The 24,402-nt window shown below is 37.8% G+C and overlaps 2 protein-coding genes across 2 annotated transcripts; one reads left to right on the top strand and one right to left on the bottom strand.

The window, feature by feature from the left end:
• Positions 1 to 2,161: 2,161 nt before the first annotated feature.
• Positions 2,162 to 9,099, bottom strand: LOC149830763 (large ribosomal subunit protein uL6c-like). Its single transcript, XM_090013479.1, has 3 exons — positions 8,976 to 9,099; positions 8,082 to 8,390; positions 2,162 to 2,687 (listed from the first exon to the last, which is right to left on the bottom strand). Exons 1-3 carry the CDS (start codon positions 9,005 to 9,007, stop codon positions 2,351 to 2,353), a joined length of 678 nt encoding a protein of 225 aa, XP_089869605.1. The 5' UTR covers positions 9,008 to 9,099; the 3' UTR covers positions 2,162 to 2,350.
• An 8,415-nt stretch (positions 9,100 to 17,514) lies between these two features.
• LOC149830764 (glutamate receptor 3.5-like) lies at positions 17,515 to 24,402 on the top strand. The gene is made up of 6 exons (XM_090011869.1): positions 17,515 to 18,198; positions 18,696 to 20,041; positions 20,155 to 20,432; positions 22,376 to 22,407; positions 22,555 to 22,961; positions 23,536 to 24,402. The coding sequence occupies exons 1-6, from the start codon at positions 17,925 to 17,927 to the stop codon at positions 23,992 to 23,994; spliced, it is 2,796 nt and encodes a 931-aa protein (XP_089867995.1). The 5' UTR covers positions 17,515 to 17,924; the 3' UTR covers positions 23,995 to 24,402.

The following is a 24,402-nucleotide window of genomic DNA, read 5'->3' on the forward strand; positions in this document are numbered from 1 at the left end:
TAGAGTGAATATTTGTCATTTGTTACCTCTCTACAAGGGTGTACTAAATTTTTATTGCTTATTGAATTGAAATTTTTTTTAGTAAATCAAGAGGCTTTGGTAAAACAAATGGTGGACGCATCTATAAATGACAATAAGGAAGATGCATTGTTCTCTAAGAATAAGAAAAATGGCCACCAAAAAGAGAAAAAAAGTCATCTCAAAATAAGGAGGAGAAGAAAAATAATAAAAATTATAATCATGGGTCACCAAAAGTAAAATGCTTATGTTGTGGTGAAATTGGTCATATAAAGCGTGATTGTAAAGTTAAATTGAAAGAAAGTATTGTAAGCACAAGTGACAATGAAACAAAGGATTGAGATGTGTACTTTGTATCATAATTAATAAGTCCTAATGAGCATGTTTTTGTTTCAATTAACTATAAGAATGATTGGATGATGTATTCAGTTGCTCTCATCATTTAAGTGAAGACAAATCTAACTTCTCAGAACTCCACAATCATGAAGGAAATGATAACAGCATTATGATAGACAATACAATGCATTAGGTGGAGAATGAATGTATGGTTAAAGTCCAAACCAGTGAAAAAAAAGGTGTGCTTCTCAATAATGTCTATCATGTTATTGGAATGACAAAAAATTTGGTCTTAGTTTATCAAATTTTGGAATCAGGAAGGTACATTCTCTTTGGCCCAAATGTTGTGAAAGTCTTAGAGAATGTTGAATCCTTTGATGTAAATGTTATATTTTAAGGCAAGAAGGTAAAATCTTTTTATGTTCTTTTGTCAAGTGATGCTTATATGAACAAGACAAACAAAAATGATAATTCTAGCCTATACATGCTAAGCTAGGTCATGTTAGTTTTGATATGTTAAAAGATGATTGCTTTCAAAATTTTATTAAGCGGGCTTATTACATGGATGAATTATGATGTTAATGGTCTATCTAAAAGATGTTAAAATGGGAAGAAGAGTTTTCTACTATAAATGATAGACCATTGGAGTTGATTCATTTTGATGTGTCAGGACCATGTCAAGTTCCTAGTTATTCAGGGTGCAAGTACATGCTTGTTCTTGTGGATGATTTCTCAAGGTTCGCATTCTTAAAAAATGAATTGGCAAACTTAAAGAAAGGTAACATGAATGTTTCTTCTTCCTTTTCTAAGGTAAAGAACATGGGACATGAAATTAATAGTCTTGATCCTAATGAGACTATTAGTGAGACTCGAGTGCATAGGCAAATTTCTCATGACCTCTAGAGTGAATATTTGTCATTTGTTACCTCTCTACAAGGGTGTACTAAATTTTTATTGCTTATTGAATTGAATTTTTTTTTAGTAAATCAAGAGGCTTTGGTAAAACAAATGGTGGAAGCATCTATAAATGACAATAAGGAAGATGCATTGTTCTCTAAGAATAAGAAAAATGGCCACCAAAAAGAGAAAAAAAGTCATCTCAAAATAAGGAGGAGAAGAAAAATAATAAAAATTATAATCATGGGTCACCAAAAGTAAAATGCTTATGTTGTGGTGAAATTGGTCATATAAAGCGTGATTGTAAAGTTAAATTGAAAGAAAGTATTGTAAGCACAAGTGACAATGAAACAAAGGATTGAGATGTGTACTTTGTATCATAATTAATAAGTCCTAATGAGCATGTTTTTGTTTCAATTAACTATAAGAATGATTGGATGATGTATTCAGTTGCTCTCATCATTTAAGTGAAGACAAATCTAACTTCTCAGAACTCCACAATCATGAAGGAAATGATAACAGCATTATGATAGACAATACAATGCATTAGGTGGAGAATGAATGTATGGTTAAAGTCCAAACCAGTGAAAAAAAAGGTGTGCTTCTCAATAATGTCTATCATGTTATTGGAATGACAAAAAATTTGGTCTTAGTTTATCAAATTTTGGAATCAGGAAGGTACATTCTCTTTGGCCCAAATGTTGTGAAAGTCTTAGAGAATGTTGAATCCTTTGATGTAAATGTTATATTTTAAGGCAAGAAGGTAAAATCTTTTTATGTTCTTTTGTCAAGTGATGCTTATATGAACAAGACAAACAAAAATGATAATTCTAGCCTATACATGCTAAGCTAGGTCATGTTAGTTTTGATATGTTAAAGATGATTGCTTTCAAAATTTTATCAAGCGGGCTTTAATCTCTAAATTCAAAGACGCACTACTTCAAGAGATGTAGTCTACTTGTTTGCACCATAGTGCTCTTACAAACACGAAAAAAAGTAAAAACTTCATCATTCTGCAGCCCAGGCTGTTCCTTGACGACAGAAGGGTCTGAACAGGGGGAAAATATCAAAAAGGAAGGAAGAAGAAAACAAATAGATTCTACTTCTTCTTCCCAGCTTTGCCTTCTTTTCTTCTAACAATCTCATCTGCATACTTGACACCCTTTCCCTTGTATGGCTCGGGAGGTCTCCACTTCCGAACTGAAGCACAGAAATCACCTACTGCACATTTGTCATACCCAGTAACTAAGATCCTTGTATTGTCCTCCACTTTAACTTGGATGCCATCAGGTATTGCCATTTTTACTGGATGTGAAAAGCCAAGATTCAGTACCAAAGTTTTGCCTTCCAACATTGCGCGATAACCCACGCCAATCAACTGGAGACGCTTCTCAAAACCCTTTGATACACCAATAATCATGTTATCTGTAAGGGTTCTGCAACAGCACAAACAATGAATAACACAAACCATGATATCCAGAAAGTTCTGTTCCACTAACTGTTTTTCTAGAAATATAACTGGCTTAGAAGAAAACTTAGTCCAATGAAACTAGAGATAGGAAATAGATCTTTTATATGTAATAGTAGATAGAGACCAGGCTTATATAATTTGTGTGTGTGTGTGTGTGTGTGTGAGAGAGAGAGAGAGAGAGTCCAAAGGCTAAACCAGCCATTAGCATGCATTTTCTAACATGTTCTATGTTTTCCTACTAGATTCTTTCGGATGGATAAATAGGTAAAAGTCAGAAGGGAGTCATGCTGCATGAAATCAGTGATACATGGTCAGATATATGCCATGAGAGACAAGGATAGAGACCACGAACCACACAGCATGTTGTGCCACCACGTTCTTTTGAAGCTCTGCCAAGCTGCAATAGCTAAAAAATGAAAAATAGCGGACCCAACTAAATACCTGATAAGGAATAGGTATGAATAATTACCTACATACGTCAAAAGTTATAAAGAAGATTGCATTTCTATATACTACAGCCCATCTATAAAATATTTGACGTGTGGCACAAAAAACGTCAGCAAGTCTTCACTCTTTCACTAGAGAACTTCATTAGGAATCCTATGCATCAATGTTCCAGATCAATGTGGGTTAATTAATCTCCCACCAGCTTAATTTGAAATATAATGAAAGGTAACAGACGAATCCCATCCAAAAGCCTTGTGCAGTAACTTCTATGAGTAAACTGATCTGATTCCACCCACAAAACGTCAGGAAAACACTTCATAATAAAAAGCCAGTAAACACAGCTCTCAGTCATGTCAACACCTGAGCCAACTCATAGTAGCATGACCAATTGATTTTGAAAAACACATTGAATAACATGACTTACATTGTCATTCCACAACACATCCAGTGTCTTCATTTATCATCTCCCTTACCTTCATCCATGCAGCTGATTCCATGTGCAAGTAGTAGTTCAAAAGCCATAAAGTTGTATTGACAAAACATATAAGCTTTTCCATAACATGGCCTAAATTCTAAAGAGTCTGAGAAGGATTCTGCCTATTTCATTTCCATAATCCTAAGAAAAAGGAGGAACAGAAAACATGAAAGCTCTATCACTTTTGACAGATGAAAATATTTGCTGGCATAATTCTCAACCATAAAATTGTAACATTTTTCTTTGATCTCGTTTTGGAGGCACCCCTAGAGGATGTGTCTTTTTGTTTTGTGCACAACTCCAAATTCTTGCATAGTTGCCTCAAATAATAGCCTAGAACTAAAAAAAAGTGAGAAAAGGTTATTGGTAGTGGCACATTTCTAACTGTGGGTATGAAAGGATATTTGTCAGGCTCAAATGACAACAGCTATTAGCAGAATCACCAGTTTGGTGCCTTTTTTTCTTGCGTGCGCTGTGTCTGCAACTGTGGGTAGAGAGTTGTGCAGTGGTCATACTTTCTGAATGTGTGCGCTTGTGAAACAAAACTTCAAGAGCTTTTTATGTTGGTTTCTTTATCTAGATATTTGCAGCAATCCTCTTGCTTCCTTTTTTCTGTTCTTGTATTTTCATGAGGAATGTCACATTCTTGTGGTTCCCCACTGACCATATGCATCTTGTTGCAACATTGATTGCTAAAACAATCCGAGGCCTATATAAGTCAAGGTGCAACCTAGAGTTCAAAATTGAAAATTTTCCAAATGATATGCATTTGTTTTTGTATGTTGCACATGCATGGAATGCATAAATGCTGGCTCAATCCTAGTCTTGCCTACTCTATCTAACTATAACTCAATCAACAATTGAAGCAGCATATTACCATAACTCTTATCAGAAATATTATAGTGATAGTGGCTAAAAATTGGAGGTGCACAGCAGCACATGTGAACAAGTATTTCAATCTGGAAACCATGTGCAATACTTTCTATTGTCTGCAAAAAAATATCTTGACTGGTCTAGGATGTGTATACATTTAAAAAACTTTAATGAATACAATCAATCAAGAGACTCAGAGAAGTTTAAATTTAGTGATGGTATTGTCTTGCTACAAAAATCAGTTCCATGAGGTAAATGAAGTGGAGAGCACGAGGCACTCAAAATAGGATTAATCTTGTGGAGATCCACCTTATGTTCCAAAATCTACAAATAAGAAAATGACTGGATTATACACCATGAACATAAAACTGATTCCAGAAAGCTTTCTAGGCAGAGACTTCCTTAATCATCCATTATTAGACAACACCATCATATGATCATAAGACTGGAAAAGAAAAAGAGAAGAAAGAGGCTTAATAGAGGCCGTGAACTACCATGAACTACGGATGAAATCAGACTTGTCACATGTCATAGAAGCCTGCCATGTGGTTTGGAAAGAGAATGCACACAAATAGAGCTCAACAGTATGCTCGTTGTTGCGGAAACAGAGCCCTCATCCAATTATCCTTATATTTATGTGCACTTCTTCATGGAGAAATACATCAAAGAATTCCATAAATTTGTTGGTTTTTCTCGTAAGAAATAGAATGATGGATGTTTCCCATCTTTTGATTGTGCCAAGCACAGGAACCGAAGCCACAACATTTGATGCAGTGCATCTGGACCAATCCGAATGTACGCGAGGAGCGGGACCTGATCTGGATTGCCATGCAAGCGACCCCCCAAGCCAAAAACACCCAATTTGGGTCCAAATGGGGTCTAGGGGCAAAACCATCATTTCATATTTTGAGTTTTCCGAGAATTTTGATCACTCACATCAAAACAATATTTTTGTTATTTAGTTTCCAACTTTCCAAATTATGTTGTATTTGAATTTTAAGTTATAATTTTTATTTTTATTTTGATAAGAGTCAAATTCTATAGATCCGGATAGTTATAGTGCCCATTAAGATCCGTTTGTGGCACTAGAGGGTATTGTGGGTCCATGGGCAGTTTTTATTTTTAAGATCTAAATGTAGATCCATTTGAAAGCATGAGCCCCAATATGAAGAATGACTCTATTTGAATGTGCCTTAAGGGAGGTTGCCACTTAAGTGGCCAACCATGGCTAGCCACCTCTCATCAAAACCCATTGGGCTAGAGAGGGAGGACTTGCCGCCCACCTTGGCCCATCCTTCTCTTGGTCTTGGTTCCTCATAGCCAAGAGAAGAATAGGACAAAATAATTCAAAAAGGGGATTCTCATTGGCCACCAAGGAGGTGGCCTCCCACATGGCCAATAAGAGGCCATGATACTTCTCATTCCCATATAAAAAGCAAACCAGAAAAACGTTGGGAGCACTCTTGGCATTTGGAAAAAAAATCTGAAATGAAAACAATGGAAGACCCTAAGGGGAGGACATCTGGTCCATGTGAGGTTGGAATCCGAACCTTGTGAGTGAAAAAAACGTGATTTGAGGATGTGGCTGGAACTTGTGAGTTCTATTTGGGTGTGAAAGCTTGTAGAGCTTGTGAAGTTGCTTGTGCATGAACCTTGTGGCTGGACATTGAACCAGACCACAATGTGAACTCGTGAACTTGAGGGCTTGTAAAGCTTGCGAAAACAAGCTTGAGACTTGAGTTCGAGGAGCTGCAGCTGAAGTGACATGTTGGGTGTGACCCCCAATCCCTTCGACCATTGTCGTACAAAAGTCAGCTTGCTAATGCTGAACCCTTCAAGCTTCGAGGACGAGGTCCAGCGTAGCTGTCGTCCGTTTGTTCCCTTTTCGGACTGCTGTTCGAGAGTCCCTGCTGAATGGTGGTGATTGTCGAACGAACCAAGGAGTTGTTTGTTGCTGTGAATAATTTATTTGAGGTTTGAATGATTAATCTTGTTCCTATTTTTGCCCTGTGTTGAATCAGGTTTTTAATATGTTCATAACTCTGTTGCATTGCTAACAGATTTTCTTTTGTTTACGAGTGTTCTCTTGAATGTGATGTTCGTAAATATTTTTTCTGTCACCATATTTCCTGTTATCAACTAGTGAATGTGGTTGGATGTGTTACATTCGTAAATCTGGACATGCTAAAAATGTTGGCAACGTGTTTCTGCTGAATCGAATACCGTAGGAACGATATTGGATTTGTCGGATGTGAATGAACCATCAGATTTGATAAACCGTTCATGTTGGACGTGAACAACAAAACTCTCTGCTGAAGTGTTGCCTTGGAATCGAACTTGAGCATGCTGAATGTGCGTTGCTAAAATTGAGGTCTGAAAAATAGTTCAATCGTTTGCTAGTTGTCCGTTTACATTTCCTAATTGTGGTTCACTGTCCAAGACTCGATAGAAATTTTATCTTGATAAATATTGTTGAGCTACATTGTTGTTGCATCGCTTTGGCATCTTTCTGAAATCAATACGCCAAAAGGAAAAACGCTGGTAGCGCTTTCCTTGAACTGTGGTGTCGTTCACAGCACACTCAGCTGAGCTGCATTTTGCTCTTGTCCGTTTAATGAGTTGTGTGCACAGAGCCACAGATACATTCTGTTGGGTCTAAGCAAGACCCCAGCAGGGAGCGGCCATACGCGTGGGCCTTTCTTGTTTTGCTGCATTCGCCATCTACCGAACCCAACCGGTTCAGACCTACAGGATGCCCAGCCGAGTAGTGACCCAGCTGACGTCCTACTCTTGGATTGCTGCGCGCATATGCCAGCTGAACCCCATCTAGTTGCTGGTTGTGTTTGACGTCCCACCAAGCAACGTCAATAGTGGGTCTGCTGACCACTATTTCAATCTTGTGAAATCCCAGCTGAATTGCCTCTATTAATTGTTGTGTTGTTTGGTTTGCTGAAAGTGTTTGATCATTGTGTGTTCATTAAAAGTTGATAAATATTATCCAAGTGCACCTTGATTGTGTTATTGGAGTTTGTTGGAAGTTGGTGAAAGAATATACGGAGTGTTTGCTGCAGGGTGTATATCAGTCATTGTTTATATATATATATATATATATATATATATATATATATATATATATATATATATATATATATATATATATATATATATATATATATATATATATATTTTTTGAGCAAACTGCCATACCTAATCTGATTTGCATATATTTTCAAAATCTGAATACATTTTCAAAATTACAATTTGTTTTGAAATCAAATTCGCTTCTGCATATTAGTTTAATTGTTTAGGTGTGAATGCTAACCGACCCCGAGTAGTTGGTTTCACCAGCATTCCAATAAATTCACCCTACTTATTGTCACATATTATACCGATAAAAAGTCTTTGCACAAGAACTCAGCAAACTCAATAAAAGGAAGGTATACAGAATGTAAAACATGAGAAAAAAGAAAAGAAAAGCTCCACATACGAAGGAAGAGAAAAAAAGAAAAACCACTACTTAGCCAACATAAAATGTAAATTGACTATAATTAAGAAAGAAATTACCTGAATAACCCATGCATTTGATTGGCTCTTCTGGTCTCCAGGGCCTTTGAGACCTTCAGTACTCCAGAGTCCAGTCTTTCGACCCTCACTTCCCGTGGATAAGTCCTAGAGAGCTCACCCAGTGGACCCTTTATCTTCAAATCCTGTCCTTCCAAAGAGATAGTCACAATGGACGGAACTTCAATGGGCTGTTTCCCAATTCTCGATTCCTTACACTCTACATTCTTCCTCAAAAACCCTATCCTGGTGATAGGAGGAATCCGAATACTGACATCACTTCTTTCACCCAAAAATGACGATTTCAGAGAGCTGAAGCACCAGAAAGAAAGACTTAACTCAGATTTGCAACTGTTAAGCATCCTAATCACCGAGCATTCGATCTGTTACTACGAGTAAAATCTCAACAAACAATTTCATGGTTCACCACTATCAACCAACTCAAATAGGTGGAAAACTCCCCAAGACGTTTGACTAACAGAGTCAAGTCAAGAAACAACAAAAATAAACAAAAACTCATTTCGCAATCAAATAAAACAGAACACGCATTCAATTGAATTCCAAAGATTTCCCAATCCAAAAGCAAAAGAAGTCTCAATTTGGGTGTAAACCAAAACCGCGGTTCTCTATTCTCATGCTTGGACGAAAAGAATCCACAAGAGAATGTTGCAAAAATAATGTCATCAGCGGAGATAAACCAACTTCACGTCCTGCAATTCCATCAATAGATAAGAAATCGAAGAGAGGATTCCTCACTTTCCATGTCCAACGATTCCATATCTAAAGATGGAGCATGCCTATAACATTATAAACAAACGACCCATTGTCGGTGTTACCGAAGTCAGTATTTGTGAAGCTCAATCTATCTATCCATTTAGAGAGAGAGAGAGAGCTCACCAGGAATGGAAAGAGAAGGTCATGGAAGTCATGGATGAAGCGATGCCTTGACTATGCACATGAACATGAAAGCCAAACTATAAGCGGCACAAAGCAGGCGCCTCTCTCCATTCCCTTCCAAGCCTTATCCACACACGGACAACGAATCCAACCCATTTTAGTGGATAATATGACCAAAATAGCCCTCAATTCTTGATCTAGCAGACTAGGGGTGGCAATCGGGTCGGGTTGGTGGGTCAGCATACCTCAACACCAACATGACCCGTTTATTAAACGGGTCGGATATGGCAAACACGAACACGACCCATTTATTAAACGGGTAACCCGACACGACACGGTTAACCTGTTTAATAAACGGGTCAGGTCGACCCGACCCGATTACACCTCCATCTGTATTCTGTTCTATCTTTTTTCAAGAAATGGTGCATGATAAAATGCTTTGGTAATGATGAAACATTGTAGGTCATTTTCGTTACTGCAAAAGTTAGTAGCATTCAGATAAAAAAATAAAATAAATAGTGACCAAGATAGGTTGATGATGCAAAAGATCATAAATGCTTAGAGTTGCCTGAGTTTATTATTTATGTCAGAGACTGAAGGACAAGAAAGAATTAAAGATTCAGGCAATGATGACATTGCACTCAACCTCAATGACAAGAACAACCTCATGTTTCAGTCTTTTGCCTCCAACTTTCCAATCTAAAAAGCCTATGTCTTCCATGCATCAAACAACGGTATTACTGTCACCAACAAAATTTAAATCTCAAACTATTCATCATCCATCCCCTGTCAAATGTTCTTTCAGTCAAAAGATGTTGATCCTAGGCACCAAACTCAGAAATCTGAACCTTCAAGACTCACTAAATTACATAAGTACCCTTAATGCAGAGAAAAAGAAAGAAAATGTGAAAACCCATTCAATGCACAAAATATCATAAGGTATTATGTCATTAAAAGTTGAGAGCCAAGAACTTATCCATTAAATAGACAAGACCAAAAATAATGTCGCCGCATAGCAAATTGCCGAAAAAACTTCTTTTCGGAAACTGCATCTGGGTTATCTTCCTTGAAATGTATATATAAATGGGTTGTGGGTTGACGGGTTGACCCGCCTGCCTAACCTGTTTATTAAATGGGTCAGCCGAGTTGGCGGATTGGCATACCCCTAACACGAACCCGACCCATTTAATAAACGGGTTAGGCGGGTTGACCCGTTTATGACATGAACTTGTTTAAGCCAAACCTAAACCTGCCTAAGAAGCGGGTTGGCGGGTCGTGTTAGATTTTGCCACCCCTATAGCAGACCAAGGAAACTCGGGGAGTTCAAAGTGTCAAATTTCAGAACGGTTGAGATTCAGGTCAGATATCCAACTGAATCCAATATCTAAACCCATTTAGTAGAATTCAGCATAGTCACAAGAAGCTCTTCCTAGAGAGAGGGGGGGTTAACCTCCACTTGTAACTGTGGGCCTAATGCAAGGCTGTTATGTGATTAGCTATGACACTTAGCCATGTCACTTAACCGCTCCTTTCATCTCAACTTGGGGGAGTGTTTAACTTACTTTTCAAATTGTTGTTTTCCACTCCTTTCATATTTATTTTCTCCGTGTTTCTCCTTTGTTTTTGAGTTTTTATATATATATATATATATATATATATATATATATATATATATATATATATATATATATATATATTCTCTTCATCCTTTTCCCTTCTTTTCCTTCACGTTTTATTTTTTACTTCTCATACCCTTCCATAATCGCTTCTAAAACAAATCTTATTTTACACTTCATACTACTTTTTAACACTCACTTTCCCACTTCTACTTCATGCATCGCTCTCGTATCCATTTTGCTTCTTAGTAACTATGGAATTCAGCTATTATTAATCTAATCCAAACTCTCTATAAAGTTTTGCATCTGATTGAGTCAAAATCCAAGTAAAAGTTGAACCCAAATACATCTAAATGTCAAATTTTAAACTAACCGGTTCCTAATTTAATTTTAGCTGATCCTAGGACTCCGTGAAATAAGGTAGGGCCAAAAATGGGTCGGATGGAAACCTGTTTTGGGTTTAGAACACATCATCCAAGGTCTGTCCAGCACGTGGTGGATTTAGATAGGTTGGTTTGGTTATAAGTTGAGATCAAAACTTCATTTAAATCTATATTCGGGGCAAAACTGCAATTTCAAATCTATATTCAAGGCAAAAATTCATGAATTTAGATATAATTTCATAATTGCATCCATATCTTGGCAAAAAACCATAATAAACTTGTTAAAACATGTAAAATGGTGGACGGATCGGGTCATACAATCCAAAATGAAGTAATTTGACCCATTATCCATGACTGTTCAAGTTGTCCACACATCATCATCAAACAACGGACATTTGAAACATAGCATCTGAGTACGGTCCAAACAAATGTTGGGAGGGAAAAAATATTCCCTGACCTCTTACTGTTAACATTAGAACAATGGCTTAATGTCACACTTCTTGGGAGGGGCCCACGACCTCCTTGCCCACCTTCGAAAGTTTTTTTTAGATAGGAAGGCTAGGTTAGGCTGACCCTACGTATCATTGGGTTTTGAACCTGCAACGTTCCACCACAAGGTGACGTGCACTGACAGGTCCTAACAATCAACCAGAGCCCCGTTGGTACGGACACACCCTACACCAGTGGAACTAGATCCAGCGCCTTCATCTTAGCACCTTCACAACCACCCTAGTGGGATCCCAGATGCTAAATCGAATCCTAGAGTTGGATCTTTAATTTGGATGTTGGGCTGTTTATTTTGCTTCCAAAGGTGCAGACTTTTCTTTTACCAACTATAGCTCTGGTCAACATCATCAAAATTCCACAGGTATGGGCCCTGCCAGAGAAATATTATGACTCCATGATCTGCTAATTTTGTGCTACCACTAGGGAGGATGTAAACTGTTCAAATTTGGATTGGATGTGGCCAATATCATATTCGATTAATCAGAGATGCTGGCAAAACGGATTCAAATTAAGATTCAGATTCTCGGATTCAAATGGTGAAAAACTCATACCAGATCTGCTTTAATTTTACATGTAAATGAATTCAGATATCCATTAAATTCAGATATTTTTCAGATTCAATTGCAAAAAATCAAAACCATATCTGCATCTGAATATAATCAAATATACTTTTGGCTTACCAAATGCAACTAAATGGAATCGAATTCCATCGTGTATTGGAGAAAATCCAATCCATTGACATCCCTAACTGACCCACAACCGATCTCTAACAAAAATAATGTTTTGCGTGTCTTTTTTGTAGATTACATCATATATGCATGAGGTAGCTTCTTAGCTGGTCTATGGGGCATTTCATTCTAAAGAGAGAATTGGCATGTTTTACGTACTGAAGAGTACTCAACACACCCAAAAGAAAAAAAACAAAACAACAAACTCGTCATCATTTTACAATAATGGTGGTGGTAATTTTAGAGAAGAGCATTCACTAGATTGGCATTAAGGATATCAACGGGTCGGATGTAACCCGACATCTAACCCAATCTGAATCCCAGTTATCGGATTCAGTATCCAAATCTTAATCTGATTATAAATTGGATTTGGGTTCAGTATTGAATTTTGCAATCAAACCCAACCCGAATCTTACTAAAACCTGAACCCGATTAAGTGTAAATATCTGGTTTTTATGCTAGTTGGATCCAAATTCAGCTTTAACTTTTCCCATTTAGCTAACTCGAAATCTGAATCCAAAATCGGTTAGGTCGGATCTGATTCGATTTTACTTTTTTACATCCGAATCCAACCCGTTGACATTTGTTGTGGGTGTTTTGAATTTTGGACCCACTTCGATCCATGACTCGATTCAAAAATATTTTTTGACCATACAGTGTGGATTTTCTATGAGGGTAGGCTGTCTAGTTTTGTAATTATTTTTATACTGAATAGGGTTTTGTGCCCTATGTTATATATATATATAGCTTCATTCTTTTTCGAGTTGGGTAGAAAAGTTTCGGGTGTACTGAGGATTAGGGTTTTGAAAACTCTTTATTTTCTTACCTTTGCTAGTTGATTTTTTTGCTCCTCTTCCCTCGTAAACGTAGTCCTAAGTGTTGAACCACGTAAATCTCGTGTTTTCTCTTGTTTTATTTTCTTCTTGTAGTTTGCTTCATTTTATATTGTGGTTTACATAACATCTCTAATTGAGATGGAAGCAGCCTGCTGGTCGGACTTGTAGTTTTTAAATCCTCAGTTGTGACATAAATTATTGTGTCGAGGTTTGTGGTTTGTTAAAAAATTAAGGCAATGTTGTCAGTATCTGCCTGAATCAGTATCAGCAGAAAATCGATATGATATTAACCTGGATACTAACTAACCTGAATCGGTTATTTTTTTAATAAATGCAAAAAAAAAAAATACTTAAAATTATTTTTTTATATTATTTTAATGATTTTAACACATGTAACGTTCTGATTGACAAAATAGTTTTTCATTGTTTTTAGTCTATTCAAAACGATTCACTTGAGAATCGGTATAGGCCGGATTCACTTAGCCAAACGATTCAAGGCCTATACCGATACTGACAACATTGATTTAAGGTACTCATCGTGGAAGGATAGAATGCAGAGTAATTGCTTATTAATAATCATATGAGCAGTGAGTCATGCAGAGGAGTGGTTGAGGTAAGAAGAAGAAGAGGGCGTTGAGATACCACGTGCGCAATAAACGCAACTGGACCACGTGCGCAATAAAGCATCTTTTGCCTTCCCAAGTAACCACACTTAAATAGATCACTACGCACTTGGTGACGAATGAATTTAATTGAAGTCAGATCTTTTGGGTATTGAATTAATGTAATTGGACACATGGAGAGTGACAGTAATACCCCTAATATAGATATACATCTGATCGGCAGATCAACAGTACCGTCAGAGAGAAAGAAAACTTACGAGGGTACTTGTACAAACAACAACAACAACTACGCCTTCATCCCAAAACAATTGGGGTCAGCGATATGAACCAAAAAAGAAATTCATTTTGGGTCTTCCACGTGAATCCTTTTCCTCCAATCATTTCTATCCAACGCCATGTCCTCGGTGAGGTTCAAAGCATTCATATCCTTTCCTATCATCTCCATCAAAGTCTTCCTAGGCCTACCCCGACCTCTTTTAACTAATATATTTTCTCATTTCTCCAACCTTCTAACTGGAGCATCATTAGGCCTTCGCCGAATATGTCCAAACCACCGTAAACGATTCTCTCGCATCTTATTTTCAATGGGTGCAACACCTACCTTCTTACGTATCTCTTCGTTCTGAATCTTATCTTTTATTGTATTTCCACACATCCATCTAAGCATCCGCATCTCAGCTACACTCATTTTTTGAATATGATGTCTCTTGGCAGCCCAACATTCCGTACCATATAGTAAAGCGGGTCTAATAGTCGTCCTATAAAACTTTCCCTTCAACCGCAATGGCATTCTACGATCGCACAACACTCCAGTAGCACTTTTCCATTTCATCCACCCAACCTTTATCCTATGATTTACATCTCCATCAATTTCTCCATACTTTTGAATGATGGATCCCAAATATTTGAAATAATCATTCACCGGTATATCTTGCTCACCAAGCTTCACTACACTCCCATCACTACTTCGTTGCTTACTAAACCGACATTCCATATATTCAGTCTTACTCTTACTCAACTTAAAACCTCTAGCTTCCAATGTCTGTCTCCATAATTCTAACTTAGCATTAACCCCAGCTCTAGACTCATCAATCAAAACAATATCATCAGCAAACAACATACACCACGGTACATTTTCTTGAATTGATCTCGTAAGCTCATCCATCACTATCGCAAATAGGAAAGGGCTTAAAGCAGATCCTTGATGTAACCCAACCGTTATCGGAAAATTGGTTGTCACCCCTCCACAAGTGCGGACATTGGTTACTACTCCTTCATACATATCTTTAATTATACTAATGTACTTGAGAGAAACACCTTTCTTCATCATTGTCCACCAGAGAACGTCCCTAGGTACTCTATCGTATGCCTTCTCTAAATCAATAAAAACCATATGCAAATCTTTGTTCCTCTCTCTATATCTTTCAATAAGTTGTCTAAGAAGATGTATAGCTTCCATAGTTGATCTTCCAGGCATAAAACCAAATTGATTCTCCGATATCATGACAACCTTCCTCAACCTAGACTCAATCACCCTCTCCCAAAGTTTCATAGTATGACTCATGAGTTTTATACCACGATAGTTTGTGCAATCTTGTATATCACCCTTATTCTTATATAAAGGCACCAAAGTACTCTTCCTCCACTCATTAGGCATCTTATTTGTTCGCCAAATCAAGTTAAAAAGATTTGTCAACCATTCTAAACCTTTCTCTCCCAAGCATTTCCAAGCCTCGATAGGTATACCATCTGGGCCAACTGCCCTTCTTGATTTCATTTTCTTCAAAGCCTCTGCAATTTCTTTCTTTTGAATCTTGCGCATGAAGTCACGATTTATCTCATGAAAAGGAATGGAGAAGTCTCCAAGATCTAGAGCATGACTATCATTAAATAGCTTATCAAAATAATCTTTTCATCTCTCCTTAATCTCCTCATCTTTGACTAAAACCCTTTGTGTTTCATCTTTGATACATCTAACCATACCCAAATCCTTCGATTTCCTATCTCTCATCTTTGCAAGCCTATAAATATCCTTCTCGCCTTCTTTGGTATCCAACTTGTCATAAACCTCCTTATATACCTTAGCCCTCGCGTTTCGAACAACTTTTTTAGCTTCCTTCTTTGCTATCATATACTTCTCCAAATTCTCATTATCACGACTCTTACTTAGATTTCTATAACACTCTCTTTTAACCTTAATAGCTAATTTGACATCCTCGTTCCACCATGATGTATCCTTACCTAGTGGTGCACCGCCTTTAGACTCACCCAATACCTCCTTAGCTACTTTTCTCATACCACCCGCTATCTTATTCCACATTGATTCTGAATCCTCCTCGAGACACCAATCAACTTCCTTAACTACCTGCTCTACAAACATTCCTTGTTTAGCTCCTTTCAGTGCCCACCACTTAATTCTAGGATCTATCCTATGTCTATCCCTTTTGCGGCATTGTCTAATTCTAAGATCTAAAATTAAGACTCTATGTTGTGTAGCTACACTTTCTCCTGGTATAACCTTACAATCGATGCAACAACCCCTATCTCTCTTTCTAAGTAGGAAAAAATCTATCTGACTCGTATTAACCCCACTTTTAAATGTTACTAGGTGAGACTCCCTCTTCCTAAACCAAATGTTTGCTAAGATCATATCATAGGACAAACAAAAATCTAAAATCCTTTCTCCACTTTCATTTCTTTCTCCTATACCATAGCCTCCATGGATATTCTCAAATCCATCCCTACTAATGCCTACATGTCCATTAAGGTCACCGCCGATGAAAAGCTTTTCTCCATAAGATGTCTCTTGTACTACTCCATCTAAATCTTCCCAAAATTGATGCTTAATGGAATCATCTAAACCTACTTGAGGTGCATAAACACTAATAATATTAATAATATCCGTACCTAATACTAATTTAATAAGTAAAATTCTATCACCCTTCCTACGGACCTCAACTACATTATCTATAAACTGACGACTCATAACAATCCCTACTCTATTCCTATTCCTATTTATTCCTGTATACCAAATCTTATATCCCCAAGGTTCTATCACTTTAGCTTTCTCACCTACCCATTTGGTCTCTTGAAGACATAAAATATCAATCTTTCTCCTACACATAACATCTACTAACTCTACCAACTTACCAGTTAAAGACCCTATGTTCCAAGTGGCTAACCTAATTTTACGGTCTTGGACTAACTTCTTTACCCCCACCCGTCCAACAAAGTGAGGGAACCCTTGCCTATTTGACACCACACCCGGGCGCCGGTGTGACGCGTCGCTTCTGGGCGACGACCTAGCAACCCTTGCACATTTATCACTGCCTTCGGGCCTAGAGAGTACAGCGCGTCGCTCAGTAGGGAACGCCCCAACGAAATTCTCATATTGGTTCATTTTCATAGGATATGACAAAGTTTTTATGCTGGCTGTCACAAGCCTACCGCAACCCTCCTCCTTTATCCGGGCTTGGGACCGGCAGTGTATAACTACACAGGCGGAGTTTTACCAGGGTACTTGTGTCAGAAAAAAAAAAGCATCCCACTGCTGGAAAGGATGAGGGTGGTCGAGACTTGTTTGTTATGCTCCCTTTTTTTACCGTGGGTAAGTAAAACTAAAGCTTCAAAAAAAGAAAAAATAAATAAATCATGTTGTATAACTATTACAGATTCTGAACCTCGTCCTCTAATGAAACTGCTGCATTAAATTCCGAGTGATTAATGAATTTTTTGTTGTTGGGTATTTTCCAATCTTGACTTGTTAACGAGACGAGATTCTGCCTTGTATTTTAGTTGATAGGGTCTCAGTTTCATGGTTGCTTGAGCCGGCTAGTGGTCAACTCTATACTGGTTTCCCAATTCTCATTTTTAGATCGATTTTTTTCCCAAGTTTTTATGGTTTGCTTCCCTTCCACACCATATGAATTGAGCTTTCTTTTCTTCTTCTCTCTTCATTTTTGAAGCCGTTTGAAGTTGGGCCCTTCGTTGATTTGTCGGCCGGGATTGATGGTCGTGATTTTTCTTTTTGACATATTGAAAACTACGTCAATGGATTAGCCGAAGAGGGATCTCAGAGCGGTCTCTTAGTTGGTCTGGTTAGTGCTTACCGTAGGTTGTTTCTTAGTATTATGGTGGTCTTTCTATGTGGGTAGTCTCAATTTTTGGTGCCTGTGGTTGTTCTTTGGGTATCCAAACAAATTCCTCGTTTGAATTTGGTTTTGGGAGAATTCTTTGAGTTCACCTGGTCTTTCACCATGAAGTGTGTTGTGCTTGCTTCCATGATTGTCCTTTTGTCTTGGTTTACAACGAAAGTCATGGGGCAAAACAGAACCGTTGTTGCTTCGAGGCCGAGCGTTGTGAACGTTGGTGCCCTGTTCACCTTCGACTCCATCATCGGGAGAGCAGCAAAGGGAACTATACAGGCAGCAGTCGATGATGTGAATGCAAATCCTAACATTCTACCAGGCACGCGGCTCAACATAATTCTGCAGGATACTAAGTGCAACGGTTTTCTTGGAACTGTAGAAGGTAAGCATGTACTTATTTTCTTCTGTCACCGTCTTCCTTTGGATTCCAAGTTTTGGTAATTTTTCTTGAACTTTTCCTGCGTTTAAAGGTGCAACTGTTGTTGTTTTTGATATTTACACGGAGAAACCGTCCCCATGAACAGAGACCTAGCCGCCAAGGTGGAACTATTGTTCATAGTGAATTTATTATATTTTTTTCCAACTTATTTATGTGTCTCACGGTTGTGTGAAGGAGTGTTTTAGCATGCGTCTTTGAAAGGAAATAATCCCCCACAACGCCCACTTCTCATGAAAATTAGATTAGCACACAAAGCATCAAGGAGGAATCCTCATGAAGCCTCACGGCAAATGACGAAAACTGATGCTTTTGCAAGAAAAAATGAGATTTCTTATAAAATTATTATGGAAACTTTAATGGCTTTTCATAATGGCCATGTTAACAATGATGGAGTATCATGTAACTTGTAGTTCTTGAAATTGACTGCCTTGTGTTTGCAGCTTTGCAGCTCATGGAGAAAGATTTGGTGGCAATAATTGGTCCTCAATCCTCAGTAATTGGCCATGTGATCTCCCATGTTGTTAATGAGCTTCATGTGCCTCTGCTGTCATTTGCAGCCACTGACCCAACACTTTCTGCACTGCAATATCCTTTTTTCCTCCGCACAACACAGAGTGACTATTTCCAGATGAAGGGAGTCGCTGATCTGATCGAATACTATGGATGGAGAGAGGTTGTAGCCATATTTGTGGATGATGACTATGGGAGAAATGGGATATCCACATTGGGGGATGCACTTGCAAAGAAACGTTCTAAAATTTCCTACAAAGCTTCATTACTTCCTGGTGCTGATGCAAATTCAGTTAAGGATGTGTTAGCCTCAATAAATATGATGGAATCCAGGGTGTATGTTGTACATGTGAATCCAGACTCAGGCCTTCAAATCTTTTCTATAGCAAAAAGCCTTGGGATGATGAGCAATGGCTATGTATGGGTAGCAACAGATTGGCTAACTTCTGTTTTAGATTCATCTGTGCCTCTCAATGGTAGCACGATAGACCTTCTTCAAGGAGTTATGGCATTTCGCCATCATATACCAGATTCAAACCTTACGAGAGCTTTTACTTCTAGATGGAACTCTCTTGTTAAACAGGGGAAAGCTGATTCCGGTTTGAACAGATATGGGCTTTATGCATATGATACTGTTTGGATGATTGCTCATGCTATTAATGATTTTTTGATTGGAGGAGGGAATGTTTCTTTCTCTTATGATCCAAGATTACATAATTTGAATGGAAGCATACTTAACTTGTCAATACTCAAGGTATTCGATGGAGGCCAGCAGTTACTTCAGAGATTGCTGCAGACAAACTTTGCAGGTCTCACCGGTCAGATCCAGCTTAATTCAAATAAAGACTTGATTCATCCAGCGTATGATATCATTAATATCGGGGGAACCGGGTTTAGGAGGATTGGATACTGGTCTAATTATTCTGGTTTGTCAGTTGACCCCCCTGAAACATTATATGACAAGCCACCAAATACTTCCAGCAGTAGCCAACAACTTCATAGTGTTATATGGCCTGGTGACACAGCAATAAAACCACGTGGTTGGGTGTTCCCAAACAATGGCAAGCCATTGAGAATTGGTGTTCCTTACAGAGCAAGTTACACACAGATGGTAACCAAGGGAAGTGGCCCTGACACAGCCAGAGGCTTTTGTATAGATGTTTTTGAGGCTGCAATCAAGCAGCTACCTTATGCCGTACCTCACCAATATATATTGTATGGTGATGGAAAATCAAACCCAATCTACAATGATCTTGTCAGTATGGTTGCATTAAATGTTAGTATTCATTATGAGCTTTTTCCCAGTTCTCTATGAATTGTCCATCATTTTTCTGTAGCTTTATGAATTTTCTATCTCTTAAGCCTCTTTGCGTGTGTTTTCATCTTCAGAACTTTGATGCTGTTGTTGGGGACATAGCTATTGTAACAAACAGGACAAGGATTGTTGATTTTACTCAGCCTTTTATCGAATCTGGTCTTGTAATAGTTGCTCCAGTGAAGGAGATTAACTCAAGTCCTTGGTCTTTCCTAAAGCCATTTACATGGCAAATGTGGTTAGTGACAGGAGCCTTTTTTCTAACAGTAGGGGCTGTTGTTTGGGTACTTGAGCATCGAACAAATCAGGAATTCCGTGGACCACCAAGGCAGCAGATTGTTACAGTATTTTGGTAATGTCATTATCTCAAGTCCCTTTTTTTCTCCAGATATCCGATTTGGAGTAGGCATCTAATTTTGTTCCTTTCTGTTAAATAAGTATAAACGTTTTGGCATACTATGAGCTACTGTTAGTTCATATGTTCTGCTTTTTCTCTTTTATGTTTGGACTAATTTCAAACAGTTCTGTTATGTTCTCTTGTCTTGTTGTCTTTAGTGATCATTGAATAAATAATGTGCTTCAGTGCTAAAGACTACTTTATTTCTTTGTGAGCAATAAATGTTGAATAATTTCCTCCTATCCCTTAACATTGTGTGACATGATGAGATTGTACTTTTGTCATACAGAAGCTTCGAGAAATGAAATAGAAAATGTTTATACCTCAACGAAACAGGAATCTGTCGAAGACAAAAAACACATACCTTATGTAATAATAATTCCACTGAGTCTAACAAACTAAAGAACAGTACAGGAAAATCACATGACATGCTATTCATTGAAAAATTATATGAAACATTACATAGCATATGCTTAAATCAGCTAAGACTTATGAAGTTATGAATAGGTATATGAAAAATGTGTTTCTAAGGGAGAGCAGATAAGGCTTATGAAGTTATGAATAGGTAACTGTCACCAGTTAGATAACTCGTGAAATCCTTTTGTGTTTGGTAGATATGTAAAGAAGTGGTGATCTTATTTCCCTTTTTCAATTACATCTCAAGGTTTATGTGTAACTGAGGATGGAAGTGTTACAATAAGTAGGTTAGATGCTGACATAGAACCAAAGACAATATAGAAATGCATGAAAATCTCAACTCTTATTGCAGGTTACACATTGATTTTTGGCTTAAAGATTACATACCCCTTTTCAGGACATAAAATCATTTTGCACTACTATTATGTTTACAAGTGCTGCTGGGTTACTCCGCATTGTGCATCATCCAATGACCTAAATATGATTAATGGGTGGAGCTGGTGAAAACCCATGTACTAGGCATTCAGTCTTTATGAGTTATGTCAGGACCGGATGTTGCATATATGTGCATGCACAGACACAGAGAGATATACATATAAAAACAAACACACACACACACACACAGCTCTACATCCAAGAGGTTTACTGCATACCTCATTTATGTGCCATCCCTTATCATGGGAGCACAGTAAAATAGTAATGTCAGCTGAAACAATCATACGAGAAGAAAAATGAATGAGGATGAAAGTTCTAGTATGATCAGTTCAAAACAATTGGTGTCCATTTTTTTATTTATCCAACTCCATATGGAAAGAAAAAAGGATTTAAAATTATTTGTAGTGAATCTAGTGATTGATATCCGACCTCTTAATGAATATCTTTTTCATGTCTGACAAGTTCAAAGTTTTAAGAAATATATTCGGCAGTAAATTATTGTTTCCATTCAGTTACTCTTCTATGATATACGGATTTGTCAATTGCAATGGGTTCTATAATGGTTATGAGAGGAAAGTTCAGAAGCCAAAACTAGGATGTAATTAATTGTTTTTCACATCAATAATATATTTATAGTATCAAGACAGAGTAACCAGAGTCAATGGATTGCTGGGTACTTCATCATCCTAGTACTCAAAAGTAGCTTCATTTTAGATACATACATGTGTTTGTGTATTCCTTATCATTTGTATGAACTAGTTCACAGTTCATTGGCAGGTTGCCAATCCTGTGCCCATGATACAAGACATGCATGTTGGTAATGACTTGGTCTAACAAAAGAATAAAGGTGCCCTTACAAGTCCCATTGTAAGCATAATAATGGAAAATTGTATGAACTCCCCATATTGTTCGTATCATATTTCTTGCATAATTTAATGTCAAAGTTTGTGTGTTAGCTAGCTGATTGCATTTTGGTGCACAAATTTTAGTGCTTGCTTCAATTTTTTGAATTCCCATCTAATGGGACATGTACTTCCATTGTGCAGGTTTAGCTTTTCAACAATGTTCTTTGCACATAGTAAGTACTCTTAAATCACCTGCATTGCTGAAACTTTAGCTTTGGATTTCCAGCTTCTTTCTAATTCAAATGATTTTTCAACCTTTTATTATTGAAGTAATTGAGTGTAGTGTTCAAACTGATATCACATACCTGGACATATTACAGGAGAGAACACGGTTAGCACACTTGGACGTTTTGTGCTGATCATATGGATGTTTGTGGTCTTGATTATCAACTCGAGCTACACAGCAAGTTTGACATCAATTCTGACAGTGCAGCAGCTTTCATCTCGGATCGAAGGAATAGACAGCTTGATCTCAAGCAATGAACCTATAGGATACCAAGTTGGTTCTTTTGCTAGAAACTATATGATGGAAGAACTGAACATTGCAAGTTCAAGGCTCAAAGCTTTGGGAGGCCCTAAAGAATATATGGATGCTCTTTTGCTTGGGCCAAGCAATGGTGGAGTTTCTGCCATTGTTGATGAGCTTCCATATGTAGAACTTTTCTTGTCAGACAACTGCAAGTTCAAGATTGTGGGACGGGAGTTCACTAAAAGTGGATGGGGATTTGTGAGTATATTTACACTAATCATTTTCACAAATTGGTTTTGTATTTTACTTCTATTGCACCTGTATTTGCTAAAAGTTTTGCCTTTATGACCAAAAATTACTTGGTCTATTACTTGTATACCCTTGTCTAATTTGATATTCACAGATCCAAGAAAGAATTTTTTTGTCCCCATTTCTTACTACCTCCATGGAGCTAAGAAGCTAAACAGCAACAAACAAACCCTCCCATTATTTTAGCCAAATGATTTGAAATTGGTCCTGACCTGCTACCCCATTCTTTGGAACAGTGAAACAATGATAAATTTTCTTCTTGTAAGTTGTCTCCGGGTGGTCTAGATTTATCTATCATTCTGGTGAATTGTCTCTGAATTTGCTACTGTTTCTATAAAATGAGGGGTACCCGAGTCATTGAGGATACAGAAGGTAGTTTAGTGTTAGTTTGCCAATCATGCTTTAACACCTCCTTGCCAATGTGCAAGGGCCTACTTGAAGTTCTTTTCCATTAGTCTACCGTTCATTATAATAACAACAAAAAGTATTTACAAGTTAGTGTGGTTCCCTGTTCTCCCTGCAGGCTTTTCAGAGAGATTCTCCCCTAGCAGTTGACATGTCAACTGCCATCCTTGCGCTTTCTGAAAATGGAGATCTTCAGAGGATACATGATGAGTGGTTACCACTGACCGGGTGTGCCAAACAGAGCAATGATGCATCTTCTAACCAACTTGGCCTTCAGAGTTTCTGGGGCCTCTTCTTATTTTGCGGGGTAGCATCCCTTCTTGCACTTGCAATTTTCTTTGTCTCTGCTGCTGGTCAGTACAAAAAGTACGGTGGCAACAACAGTGAGCTTGGTTCACCTGACTCAAGTGCACGAACTGTGAGGAAAACATCTAGCATCAGGGACTTTGTTGGGTTCTTAGATGTGAAAGAAGAGGAGGTCTCAAAGAAAATCAAAAGAAAACCAGGTGACAAGCAACAAGAAGGTTCAAGTTCTTGTAGCCATAGCTTTAATCATCCGTCCTCATCTCCTGCTTAAGGTACAACTCTGAGTTGCCCACATGCAATCCTGCCTACGCCAGTGCAAAAGGAGAATGCGAGTTTGCAATTATTCGGCTTCCTGTCCTTTGAGCAGACTTTATGCATCAAGTGAAGCAGCCAAGGTTATGTTAAAGATATACTGAGATCAGAGAATGAAGATGGAAAAATAGTGACATGGCCTCATAAGATTGTGATGATCCCCGGTGGTATACTAGGATTTCTTTGTTAAGTTTGGTTCTACCCAGATGGATATTACCTTTACTCACAGAAGTTATTAAATGTCATATATCCATGCATGTAGATCTTGTAATTACAGGCCTGATATTCCATGAATTGATGGAGTACTGTCCTATAACTGCTGAAGTGTGTAGCTACTGCTAAAGTGGAAGAAATGAATATCTATTTA

This window comes from Nuphar pumila, chromosome 7, assembly GCF_984573655.1.
Source record: "Nuphar pumila chromosome 7, dmNupPumi1.hap1.1, whole genome shotgun sequence".
Classification (NCBI taxonomy): Eukaryota; Viridiplantae; Streptophyta; class Magnoliopsida; order Nymphaeales; family Nymphaeaceae; genus Nuphar; species Nuphar pumila.